Source organism: Schistocerca nitens, chromosome 1 (genome assembly GCF_023898315.1).
Source record: "Schistocerca nitens isolate TAMUIC-IGC-003100 chromosome 1, iqSchNite1.1, whole genome shotgun sequence".
Lineage (NCBI taxonomy): Eukaryota > Metazoa > Arthropoda > Insecta > Orthoptera > Acrididae > Schistocerca > Schistocerca nitens.
In genome coordinates this window covers 633,990,928-634,004,979 of record NC_064614.1, presented here as the reverse complement: position 1 = coordinate 634,004,979, position 14,052 = coordinate 633,990,928, and the positions used below count along the sequence as shown (strand labels likewise).

At 38.4% G+C, this 14,052-nt stretch overlaps 1 protein-coding gene across 2 annotated transcripts in view; it reads left to right on the top strand.

The window, feature by feature from the left end:
- Nucleotides 1-7,167: 7,167 nt before the first annotated feature.
- LOC126258020 (transmembrane protein 203-like) overlaps nt 7,168-14,052 on the top strand; it is a 44,194-nt gene continuing 37,309 nt past the window's right edge. Inside the window, exons 1-2 of one of the 2 annotated variants that reach the window (XM_049955608.1) lie at nt 7,168-7,343; nt 7,619-7,787. In XM_049955608.1, coding sequence (XP_049811565.1) covers nt 7,194-7,343; nt 7,619-7,787 — 319 coding nt within the window. In that variant the 5' untranslated portion in view covers nt 7,168-7,193. Of the gene's footprint in view, nt 7,344-7,618; nt 7,788-14,052 lie in introns of those variants that run through there. The other variant, XM_049955609.1, reaches the window with a different exon arrangement.

Genomic DNA, 14,052 nt, shown 5'->3' with positions numbered 1-14,052 from the left:
TTACAAATAACACTTTGCACACGACTATATACGGTCAGTTCCTGATCTCACAATCACTACAATGTGTTTGTAAAGAATTGTATTACACAAAAGTAACGAGTAGAAACAGAATTACTACACTGTTGCTTGGAAAGCAAATGCTCAACAGGTGGTGAATACATTAGTTCGGTACCAACAGCTCTGCTGTTGTAAAATATACCAGCATTGAAATAATGCATCTTAGGGTATAATTATATTTATAATGATATTTAAGTGTATTATTTCTATATTCAATTTCGTTAAGCATTAATTTGCGTTTACAAATGCATTAGCATTAATTTGCAGAAATACTGTAAGGCTGGATTACAGGAAGTTTGCACCCCAATGTATTCTAACTTGGTCGCTAGATGGCAGAGCGTGCGTCTATAGGTTCTGTACTTAACTGCTCTCCTGCGGAAGGAACATAAAGCTCTGAGTCATAACAGCTGTGGCTCCACTTCCACCGTAAGGAGTGTGTGGAAACCGACAGTCAAACCTTTAACATAGAGCTTATGAGGCCAGATGATGCCAATCTGCAGTTGGCTTCAAGCTTCAGCAAACTACCACGAGAGCATGGGCAGTGAAATGCTCGTCTTCAAATCAGAAAATACATACTCCTAAACTATGTTTTATGTGCAGTTCACTTGTATTTCTCTTTCTTTCTTTTTTGTCAAGTGGTGCCACGGCACATCGACACTACCACAGAAGACGTCCCTGCTGTCTTTCACAACTATACAATACGCTGACTGCTACAAAGCACAAAATAAATTTCAGTGAATCTGTAAAATATGTGAATGTTCCAGAAGCAGGAGCTGAATATATGAACCAAGTTTTATTTCCCCCCCCCTTTTCTACAATATTAACTGCAGTGACAAATCTACAAAATACACTATTCCATCAACTATTTGCTGACAAACTGATTCTGCAATATTTCACATATAAACATTCAGCTTTCATCTCCCATAGAGCCCACAGAAAACCAAAGACAAAAATTTTGTAACCAAATTTTACACTACTGTGCTATATTACTCAATGATAGCACCAATATGAACGTTATTATATTTACATAGAATTTTAGCGAAGGGTCAAGAATAGTTTTAAAGCTTTAAATCCTCAAATAAATTTCCATTTCATGGCAGTATTTACACTCAAATATTAAACCAAAAAGTTATTATCATTATACTGAAATAAAACATATCTTAACTGTATTGAAGCAGGCAAAAAGGAATACGAAAGTCTCAAAAATGAGATTGACAGGAAGTGCAAAATGGCTAAGCAGGGATGGCTAGAGGACAAATGTAAGGATGCAGAGGCATATATCACTAGAGGTAAGATAAATATTGCCTACAGGAAAATTAAAGAGACATTTGCAGAAAAGGATACCACTTGTATAAATATCCAGAGCTCAGATGGAAAACCAGTTCTAAGCAAACAAGGGAAAAAAGAATGGTGGAAGTAGTATATAAAGGATCTATACAAGGGTGATGTACTTGAGGAAATGGAATGTAGTCTATTTAAAGCAAGTGATGCTGAGGGAATTAGAATAGGAAATGAGACACTTAAGGTAGTAGATGAGTTTTGCTGTTTGGGGAGCAAAATAACTGATGACTGTCGAAGTAGAGGGGATATAAAATGTAGACTAGCAAGGGCAAGAAAAGCGTTTCTGAAGAAGAGAAATTTGTTAACATCGAGTATAGATTTAAGTGTCAGGAAGTCCTTTTTAAAAGTATTTGTGTGGAGTGTAGCCATGTATGGATGTGAAACATGGATGATGAATAGTTTAGACAAGAGGAGAACAGAAACTTTCAAAACGTGGTGCTACAGAAGAATGCTGAAGATTAGATGGATAGATCACATAACTAATGAGGAGGTACTGACTAGAATTGGGGAAAAGAGGAATTTGTGGCACAACTTGACTAGAAGAAGGGATCGGTTGGTAGGACACATACACCAATTTAGTATTGGAAGGAAGTGTGGAGGGCAAAACTTGTTGAGGGAGACCAAGAGCTGAATACATGAGTAGCATGGAGAGCTGCATCAAAACAGTCTGTGGACTGAAGGCCACAACAGCAACAGCAACAGTATTGACTGTACTGCAGTAATATGTAACTCAGCGAATTCACACATACAGTTTCAGTACTTTTTAATCCATTTCATCACTTCAGAAGATGGTGCGATACTCTGTCACAAATAAGTGATTATAAGGAACTGCTAAATACTAGAAGGTATTTATTTACTTACCTGAAGACTAAGCTCATTATTTCGGCAAGACACTAATTTTCCACATGTGTAAGGAAACTATTTTAAATCTGTGCTGTCGAATGAACCAGAGTAGAATGAGAATGGTTCCATGTAATGACAACTGATGAAGTCCATTGGTGATAGTGGGGGAAGCGACATTGTGCAAGAAAGCAGAACACCTTCTAATTTTCGTAACTTAGACAGAAGTTGGCATGACTGTGTGCAAGACTGGGTGTCTCCACATGTAAGCTGACTCATACGAGAGGTGGTGGGGGAATGCATATGTAAGAAATTCATGCTCATGTAAACCCAGCTTAAGTCAACCTACACATGGAACCAATGAAATTGCACACTGTCATTCCAACTTACATGTGAGTTACAAAAGTTAAAAGCCATTTAACGTCCTTGTGAAACACCGCCCCCCCCCCCCCTATTGCATGTGCACTACAGTAACTGCTGATGTGTGGAGCTGCTCTCATTCTGCTCTGAATAATCGGCTTTTTTTTAAATAAGCGGGAAACACTTTATAAAGTAGCAAAATGTTCAGAAACACTAATAGAAATGTCGTTTTAGCATTCAGCAGCTTCTTATAATGACTTATTTGTTGTAGAGTAATACACCGCCATTTCAAGTCACAAAATAAATATAAAAAATATTGAAACTGAAAGTGTGAAGTTGCTGAGGTTCATACTACTGCAGAACAGTCAATACCGTAAAGCTATTTTTATTTCAGTATAATGATAAACAAAAATTACTTTAGTCTTTGAGTGTAAATAGTACCATGAATTATTTGTTGCTTTAGAGATTTAAAACTACTCTTGACCCTCATTAGAATCCTATGTGAATACAACTAATTTCGTATTGGTGCTGTCACTGAGTAATGACTGTTCTGCACAATAGTACAGTTTCACTACAAAATTAAGCACCAGCACCATACTGGTAAGACAAACATATATTTAAGTACCTGTGATCCATCAGAACCTTGACTAACTCTGAAAATGGTAACAAAGCTGAACTGTTGAGACAAAAACATTATGTTCTGATTAATCTGCTGTGAATCGCAGATAGCTTAAACCCTACTTTCCAATGTACCTTCAATGTATTGTAATAACTTAAAAATTTAGAAATTGTTCTCTTTGGACTGCAATGAAATTACTGAAGTGACTCCAGTTGCCAGATATTGTATTTTACTTGTAATTTAATGTGAGCTAGCTATGCACCTTGCACATGTGTATTAGACTTTTGAATAGAGAATGTAGTTCAATAGCTTTTCAGAATTGATTTTACTCTTTCGAAAATGATTTTCGAACGAAACGTCATCCTCAGCAGATAGGTCCATTGTTAGCTATAGGATGTTCCCTAATTGTAACAATTCTGGAGAATCGAAGGGCTAGGTCGAAGTGGGTGCGATATATTACTTTAAAACATATTTTCTTTATTACAATTTTGTCACCCACCAAATACATTGCTACTATGCCTTTTGTTGTAAGAAGAAGAGGTTGATGTAAGGTTGGTCCTGATGAGGCACTTTACATATTGCGTAAAGGACATGGAGTGTGTGAAAATGTAAATTTTGTTGGTGATATGACTGTATATTTTCATAAATAAATTGCGACCTTGAAGAAAGGTACACACTGATCTTGCCAGAAGCCAAGAAGCAGTTCTTCACGTTGTAACCCTCAGGTGCACTTGGGATGCTCTCTGTGTGAGGAACAACTGTGCGTCTCTGTGAGTCATTGTAACTTTCAAATCCGCCAAGTTATATGGGAGAAAGTTTTAAGGTCAGTGTTGTCTGATAATATCGGAAGGTAACCCAGTTCCGCCATGTTCTTTTATGTTACATTAGTGGATTTTGTACTCTTGTACTGTCTTACTCTTTATTTTTATTATTGTGTATTGTTTTCGTGGTAAATTGCAAATGTTCCTTGGATTTTTTCCATTGAGTGTTCTTTAACAAGCGAGGTAATATATCCGAAAGCGAAAAATTATTTATGTGGTAGAATAACAGAAAGGGGCTGATACCCACACTATATAAACAAGAATGTAAGTAGCTCAAGCAGGTTTCACTAAATAATATTCAAAGTGAAAAGTTAGCTCTAATGAAGGAGTAAAATACAGTTATTTGTGACGTTGTTAGTTACATACGAAACAAAAGCATAATGGATAGATTCTATTTATTTCCTTATAATTAGTGTTTGCGTGTGATATATTGGTTTCTTCGTCAGAAAGGCAAGCTTCCCTCAGGTGATCCTAGTTATGTTGAGTTTTGGGATGTAAATTACACGATCAATCATCTTGTGTTCATCATGAGCATTATTAGTAATCTGTCAAGAGTAATCTATATGTTGAAGCGACTTGTGGATTGTGTACCCAAGTAGTATGTTAGAACAGGCTATTTTTCTTTCTTACAGAGCATACTAACATATGGTATGGGGGAACTCTAGCGCAGAACAAAGCTATTAGGATAATTACCGGTTCTTCTTGTAAGGCAAACTGTAAACCATTGTTTTGTGAACAAAAGATCATGACTCTAATTAACTTATACATGTCCTATGTTTTAATTTACACAAAAAAGAAGTCACTGGAAGCAAAATGTAGAGAAAATGTACATTATTACAATACAAGAGAGAATAGTTGCATTTATACTCCTTATCACAAACTGTGAAGATCACTGAACTGCTATGAACTCATAGGGCATCTATTATGTAAAAACATTCCACAATCTGCACAAGGATTACCTAAAAAGTATCCAAAGAAATGCTGTATTACTGGTTAGTTTCGCACCCATTCTACAATGGAAATGAATACTTCAACTGTAACGTAATTTTGTAATACTAATAAGAAGCCCATTGCTTCTTTTAAATTATCAGTCATACTATACGTTATCTATTACTGTAAAGGTCAAATGACAATAAAATAATAATTATTATTATATATTTTTGGCAGCAAATAAATGTCGATGTGTTGAAATATTAGTCGCTCTGGGTAGCTACTCGGTCTCGCGCGCCTTGTTCGGTTCGTGCGGCTCCCTGCAATGGAGGTTCGAGCCCTTCCTCAGGCGTAGGTTTGTGTGTTGCTCTTAGCGCAAGTTAGTGTAAGTTAGATTAAGTTGTATGTAAGCTTAGGACCGATGACCTCTGCAGTTTGGTCCCATAGCACTTACAACAAAATTTTTTCCAATTCTGAAATATTGTTCCAGTTCCCAGCTCCTTACCTCAGCACTTTACCACACTATGATCAAGAACATACACTATGAAGTTTGCTTTGGTCTTAATAATCTTCAACGTCTTTAGTTCCTCAATTCCGGTACTATAATCCGACTTTTTTTCCACATGACCTGACTTTACCCTTCGGTACTGGGTTAAACGATTTGACATGACGTAATGTTGGAATCATGGAGGTATATGGATATATACCTCCATGGTTGGAATACACTCTGACGTGACGGTTCTGTGATAGCGTCGTGACGTGACATGACGTGATGGCCAGGTGAAGTTGGAGGTTATTACAAAACAAAACAGAAAACGTGATATGTGAAATACATGTCAACCTTCGTACAGTATGTAATTTAACAGAACCAAATAAAAATTAAATCAAATCAAAGTCTTGCACAAATGCTTGCACGCTCGCATAGCTATGTATTATTGTAATTCGGCTAATATTAAGCTTCGTGTACAGCCACTTTACTTGCGCAAGTTTTTCCTACACATGTTGAAGCATGCTTGAGGAAGCACTCTTGCGCACCTGTGCACACAATAACAACAACAGTATAAATGTCTGTGGAATAATGTACCTAAAACCCGGTCCACACGCAACGATCTGTCTGCGCAGATGTCTGTACATGCAAAAGATCGCTGCAAATGTGGTGTGTTCACACGACACAAACCCAAATCTACTACTCGCCCGCTATCTGTCGGTGTAGAAAAGAAATATCAGTGGCAAGCGACTACGCTCCCCGTAAACGTCAAAAATTTAATTCAGTTATTTTGAAATATAGAAATGGGAAAAGTTCTGTTGTGGTCTGTGTTCGCAACTTGTGTTGGAAAAAACATTCAGATCAACCGCAGGAAACAGAGAAAGCGGTCAAAATGGTGTAGACAGTGGCTGCTAAAGCGAAAGCAGTTTTCTCACGTAAATTTACTGCGAGAGTTGCTGGGCGAACATAACGACTGGCGAAATTATTTGCGGATGGATGTCGAACTTATAATTATCTCTTAAAGCTTGTAACCCATCATATTATGAGAAAAAATACTTATATGAGAAGGACACTTTCTCTTCACGAACGGCTGGCCAAGCAGATCAAAATACCATAACTTTGGCTGGTATACTAGATCTACTCCTACAACAGATCTTCTAGATTTCTGAACTTTGGATAACAATTTTCGGTAAACAGTTCGCAACGAATTTTTTAAAAATTACTGTTTCTCTGTTTGCCGAGGCGTCAACTGCCCGCAATTTTTCAATTAGAACGTTGTATGCTGCTGTCTTTTTGTCTCGGTCACTATATTCTTTACTTTTAATCTTCCACAAATATGGGTGGTTTCTATATATTTCAATGAATTCACTTACAAACTCTCGAGAACACTAAAGAGTATCAGCCATTTTAATGCCCTGTGCGCGCATATACAAACACTAGACTGAGCAAACAGCTGTTTCACGCCAGATTTGCGGCGATCTCCTGTCCACACGCTCCAACTTGTCTGCGCAGATGTGGTTTGAACCCACAGATTTGAGATGTTTCGCTCAAACCTCCAACTTCTAGGTTTGCACACACCTCCGGTTGGTGCAAATCGTCTGTCCACACGCAACGATCTGTCTGCGCAGATGTAATGTGCGCAGACATTTGCACAGACTGATCGTTGCGGGTGGACGGGCCTTAAATGTTGTATCGACAGGTCTGCCAACTTACGTTTGGTAGTGTTTTTAAACGTTCAATGGCTGACGCTGGTGTGACAGATGTGGTGCAGTGGAAAAAACGAGAAAGACCTAAACTTAATAATGATCATGTTTTAAGAAAACGTTTACCACCACGCTTACCCCGCCGGAAACAGGACATTTATATCACAAACAAATCTAATTACAAGGTAATAGTGGACTGTTCGTTGTTTATGTTTGCAGTTTAAAAGGAGTACACGATTCCTTCCCTTAGGAAAGTCGCTTACGCAATGGACTGTTCTTAATTTTAAAGATATTGTGAAATATTTGAAGTGGCGCTTATTTATCTGTCCTATGAATTGTTAAAATTCTGCGCTGTCTGTTACTAGGATTTTAGTTTACACACACTATACTTATTAGAACTTGGACAATAATTGTAGAAATGCAAGATTTTCATGTTCTGATTAATAGCACTGTGTTGTAGGGTCAGCTGGCTCGTAGTGAGAAGCTTTTGGAGAGTGGTGAGCCAGAAATTGTAATTCACGGTCTGGGCGCAGCCGTTACCAGAGCTGTCAACCTCGCACTTCAGCTTAAGGAGAAGTTCCTTGGGACGGTTGAGCTTTCTGTGAATACCTCAACAGTGGATATCGTTGGTAAGACATATATTTCTATCACAATGACGTAATGGAAACCTGGGATAACAGATTACCTCAAGTGTGGAGAGGAGTTGCTGAATCTCTGTGATTCTGGACGATCATTTTGCACTGTATTTCACCTGTATGTGCTGTTTCCCATATGCTTGCAAGAAATAACAAACAAAGGAACTGCAGTTATATTGAAACAAGTTTTGTACAAGGATGTATACAAATTTTAGATGAAGCATGTGATTGTTCAGTCCACTGTACTCCTCTATTGCTCTTTGTCTTTTCACATAAGTATTTTGGTCCTTGTTGATTACCTTTCATAGGTGGCCTTAATAGAATTATTGGTCCTTCTCCCCTGTGGCCCTAAATTCTGCCAGTTCCATTTCTGTAATGAGCACCAGATCATGCACAGTGTAGGCTGACTTCCCTATTTACAGAACAATGTTCACAGTTCTGCTAGAGTATTGACTGTCTATTTAGTGTTTCAGAGGATTTGGGGATACACATTGCAGTGGTGGTAGGAATAACAGTTGTAATGTATGTAGCCATTGGTGTAAGTGCACTTACAGTGTAGCAGGCTGTTCCACTGCATGCTGCTTTTGTCAGTTTGTTTATGTTAAGACTGAACTGTAGTGAAGCCCAGGTCCTAGGTTAGGTTGGATTGTGACAATTTGGTGTGGATTGGTGAAGTCTATGAATTTCAACACAAAAAAGTGATTGCCATCATAGATTGATGTACAGCATAATCTGTGATGTATGTCCATCACCTGTGTTTTGTTTCTCATTTCACAGAAAATTTTGATGATATGGTTAAATTCTAACTGGATAGAACGAAGTGTCAGTAACTTTATATATAAACAAATGTTGTGACCGGCTGTGGACAATTGACTTGGGATTCATTGCCTTCAATTCCCATCATTCATTGTGCCTACACATAGCAGGTCAGGAGGAGTGTTCAATATGGGTCTTCAGGTTTGGCCAGTGACATAATGTTAACGGCTTGTGTCAGTCACCTTATGGCACATATCTTCACAGTTTTGTTGTTTGGCGAAACCAATGAATGGGGGGGGGGGGGGGGGGGGGAACTGGTTGCAGTGTAAGATTTTATCTGTAGCTTAGTCTGAGGTAGGCTATAGGTTATTGCGAGTTGGTGACATCAATGAATGTGGTAATAAAATAATAATAATAGTAATAATAACTGATTGTGCTGACAAACTGACCTGTAACTTTGCCGAAGATCTAGATTATGTTGGAAGGTGACAGTTTGGTTGTGATTTGGTAAGCCAACAAATGTGACCCTTGAGAAGCTGGTTGTGGTGACAGAGTGATCTATAGTTTAGCCTGTTTGGAAAAAACCACCAATAACATCACATTACAGTTGCCATATTGTTTACCGGGTTTTTCCCATGTTTCCCATGTCACTGGTCAAAGCCAAAACTTGTACTGGACATTCCTGTATATGTCAAGTACCAACAGCAACAAGCATCGAAAAAGTCACAGTATACAATAAGTGCACCTTCCCAAGCTGTCACTTGAATACTGCCTTTGTGTAATTTGGTACACACATCTCGTTTGCTTTGCTTATCATTCTCATAATAGCTACATATTTAACATATTTCTTTGTGATAGAAACAGCTGTGTAAGAAAATAGTTGCCAAAAGAGAAGTCCGTTGTGACTACCTTTAAAACTATATGACTGACCAAAGGTAAACAAACATAATTTGTACAAATCCCTTACAAAATGAACAGTTACTGTAGGATATATTTACAAATAAATGTGATTTATAATTTGTGTTAGTAAAGTACTATTGGCTGATTTAAAATTAAATATTCCATTTAAACCTCGAAAGTATGATGATACTGAAAAGTCCATCAAACTTTCAAAGCAAAAGCACAATTAACTAAGTGTTTCTGTACCACAGCTCGAAAGAATACTAACATGTGTACTAACATTGGAAATGCAAGTACTTTTACACTATCATGCAATGTTTCATACTTTTCATGAAGTAAGCGCCATATGAAGTAGTTCCTTAATCTTCTGTAAAAAATAGGAACTGAGGGTCCATCAAAAGGTGCAGTTTCGTTCAAATGTCTGTGTAGTCACACAAGTTATTTGGAGGCTTCATGTGGGGCCACATATTTTGCCTCCATTGAAGAAAGAGCAACACACTACTGTAATTTACCTTACCACTTGGACCTCCAAAAAACGTGAGTAGAATACCAATTGTTGTTGATCATCTTGTGCCCTTGTCCGCAGCATGATCAGCATCACTATAATTCACAGTACTACAGTCTTCATTATTCTCAAACTTAGTGCCATCTGCAGTTGTTGATTTCATATATCGGAGTGTTTTTTGCACAATGCAGTTCTTGCTTATGTGGGTAATGGAACACCTCAGGGAAATAGCTGACAGCTTAGGAAAGGATGCTGGTATGTTTGCCAGGTGGTCACATCCGAGCCATGGGAGAGGCTCTACCTGCAGCTATTGAATGCCCTGGGTGCACTTGGTTGCAAATCATGGCTCACGTCAGCCCAAATGACCTACCACTTGGGTTGTCTGATTTGGTGAAAGCAACTAGCATCACACATGGGGTGTAGGCTAAGCTCATTATTTGTAGCGAGTTTGTTACGTATGGTGTACCCAGAGTCAGTTGCAGTACTCTGGTTTGAAGTACAGTGGAAGGTCTAAAATAGAGGGTCAGACAATTCTGCAACAAAGTTATAGACACAAATTTCTCAACTTCTATCTGGTAGATAATTGTAGTTTCCCTCTCCCCACCCTACCCCCATCCCAAACTCATTAGGTCAGGCATGCATTGCATGTAGGAGATGACTGCTATGTTGACAAAGTCCATGTAGTGTGCACACGGTTTTTTAAAAGAAGGTTAAAGAATCGCCACTCCCTTTGGATCACTGAAGAAACTGCAGGAGCATTCATGGTGAAGTCCCACAATTACTATTGGTTATAAAAGGTAATAATGCCTAGGTAGTATTAGAAACAGAAAATTGGTTAAAAGTAGAAGGGAGCGGCAATGGAATCCTAAGTACAGATTGGAATATTTATCATAAGTATAGGTTAGCAAACTATGGCAGCAGAGTATTTGTTGCAGTAAAGAATTCAATAATATCTGTGATAGTATTAAGGATTCTGAGTGTGAAATAAATTGGATGAATTTAAGCATCAAAGGTGGGTCAATAGACACGTTAAGTTAAAGACAGGCACAATTAACTTGCAGCCACAACCGTCATCAGCAAGAGAAACACACACCATTCGTGCACACAAGCAAGCACCTCCGTGCACACATGACCGCCGTCTCTAACATGTTGGGCCTTCATTGGCGGTTATGTGTGCATGGGGTGTGCTTTTTTGTGTGTGTGTGTGTGTGTGTGTGTGTGTGTGTGTGTGTTTCTCTTGCTGATGAAGGCTGTGGTTGAAAGCTTTATGTAAGCTTCTTTTGATTGTGCCTGTCTGCAACTTAACATGTCTTCTTTATGGTAAGTGGCAATCTGTCTTTTTCCTACATTGTTGATATTCCTACCCATAGTTTCCATTATTTGAAAGATGGTTCAAAAATGGTTGTCAGATGCATTTGTAGACTGCTTTGGCCAGTAGCAATAGTGGCAGAGTAATTTAGAGAGAACTAGCAGAGTTTCATTTTATGAATAATTTTCCTGCCAAAACTTTGGTAACAGGAGGAGACTTCAAATTTGCAGCTATAGAATAGGAGAGTCATGTGATTAAAACTGGTGCCAAAGACAGGTATTCATGGGCATTATTCGAAATGTCTTACTTCAGGCAGATAGTTAGAGAACCAACTCGTGAGAGTAATATCTTAAACCACCTCGCAACAAACAGTCCTGAAATTTTCAAATCATTTAAGGTAAAGGGGGCATAAATGATCAAGCTGTGGTAGCATCAGTGATTATGGTTGTTATAAGGACTGTTAAGAACAGTAGGGCAGTATTCTTATTTAGCAAGGGTGACATGATATAAATAAATTACAGAATATGTTAGTAGTCAACCTCAAATACACAGTGCTGAGAACGAAGATGTGGAACACAGGTGGATAAGATTTAAAAGCATAATTGAATATGCCTTAGACAAAGCAAGGTTCTAAGGGATGAGAAAGATCCACAGTGATTTAATAGCCATTTTAGAAAGCTGCTACATAGACACACAAAGATTCATCACAGATTTAAGAGAAATCAAAAGCCGACCAAAGCAAAACTGAGCATAAGGAGAACAATGAGAGGTGCATTCACTGAGCTCGAAAGTAAAATTTTCCAAACTGATTTGAGTGATAACTGTGAGGAGTTATGTGTTAAGTAAAAACCAGTAAGTGTATTGAAATTATCTGTTCAGTAACTCAGTGACTATACTCACACCGCAATGTTAGATGACAAAGAGAACGCTGAAATACAGAATTTGTTCTTCCGAAAGTATCTTACCATGGAAGATTATATAAGGTCCTTCCTTTCAATCTTCACATGAACTTCAAAATGGCTGGTATTGAGATAAGTGATAGAATCGAAAAACAGCTACAGTTGCTTAGTAGTGGAAAGACAGCAGCAGTTTATCATAGGTCGCTGAAGCAATAAAGCGTTCCCAGCAACTGAAAGATGTGCATACCATTAAAATCAACATGGATTCCACAAACAGAGATCTTGAGGAAACTCAGCGCACTCTGTTCCTCCATAACAGCTATAGTGCTGTAGACATCGGCACTCAGGTTGATGCCGTGTCCCTTGGCTTCAGAAAGCCATTTGATACAGTCCTGCCTTGTCATTTTGCGGGAAAAAAAGAAAAAAATGAGCTTACAGAGCATTGGACCAGATTTGTGGCTGGATTCATGCACTTTAAACTCAAATGTTGTTGTGTGGGGGGGGGGGGGGGGGAAATTTGGACAAATGTAAAGATAATTTCAGGAGTACCCAAAGGAAGTGTGATGAGACCATTACCAGGGTTGCCACAGGTAATGGGAATCAGGGAATTTCAAACATATCAGGGAAATTAGGAAAAACAAAAAAACTGGAAAAATCTCATTTTTGTCTCAATAGATGAAATGGTTTGTTTACTGAAGTGTCATGCATCATCGCTGGATGGGTGCAGCTGAGTATGTGTGCAGTTTCCCTACCCCTTCATTACTACCACTTCTCCCCTTCCTACCATCCCCTCAGCTTGCAGTCAGTGCTGCCACCACTTCTTGCCGTTAGCCTAGCAGTTGCTAACGAGAGGCAGGGACTCATGAGGAGTGGTTTGTTTAGACCTGATTCTCAGAGACTAGAGACAGCAGCTGGAGGTGGTGGTCATGTGTGCGAGAGTTGTGTCTGAGCGATCCTTTATGGTGAGTTGCTACCTATCCTCATTATTATTGATCCTCAGATTATTTGAACAAGTTATCGGTTGCATGTATTGATCACCGTGGTCTAATTTCATCAACATGCTGTCTGTGACTCGCAAATAGCTGACCGCACAAGTGGATTGCACAACAGGCCAAAACTGCAGGCTGTTTTTGCGGTTATCTATAAACTTTTTGGTGCTTCAAAAGTAGTTCATATATTAGAAAGTATGAACGATAAGAAGAAGAAAGTTGTCAGCCACTAGTGGTTTGTACTCTATGTACTCGTATACTTCTTGAAAGAAGCATCACACAATACCTGTAAAATAATAGTTATAACACAGTGGGTGATAACCGACAATAACAAACATAGTAGAACCAACATTTTATTAGCAGAGGCTTATTTTTAGTTGAGATTATTTCTGAAATCAGTGAAGGTACTTTTAAATCTGTCTTGTGACTTCAAGGAAACACACATTTTTGTCACAGAATGTGTTTCAAAATAACATCAGTGGTCTTAATGGAACACGTGTATCATTTGGTTTGCTTTCTCCATCTGAAAACAGTTCATTACAAAATATGTTGGAGTTAGTACTTAAGATTTTTGCTCACATCAGGAAACGCCGTCTGCATGCAGGACTTTTTAAGATGTTTCCGTGTTTGCACTGTTGTTTCTTGTACCTTACCTGCAAAGATGGATTGTCAACTTACTTCTTAACTTACCCTTGAGACCTCAAAATTTGTCTGGGGAAAATGTTAAAACTTGTCTGGGAATCAGGGAATTTATGTGGAGAAACTTCTGGCAACCCTGATTACTGTTCACAATATGTGTAAATGATTTAGAGAATAGTATCTGAAGCTCCATGAGAATTTTTGCACATGGTACAGTTGAACCAAAATTTTAGTGTTTGGGAGTGGAGGACTGGGCTCTTAT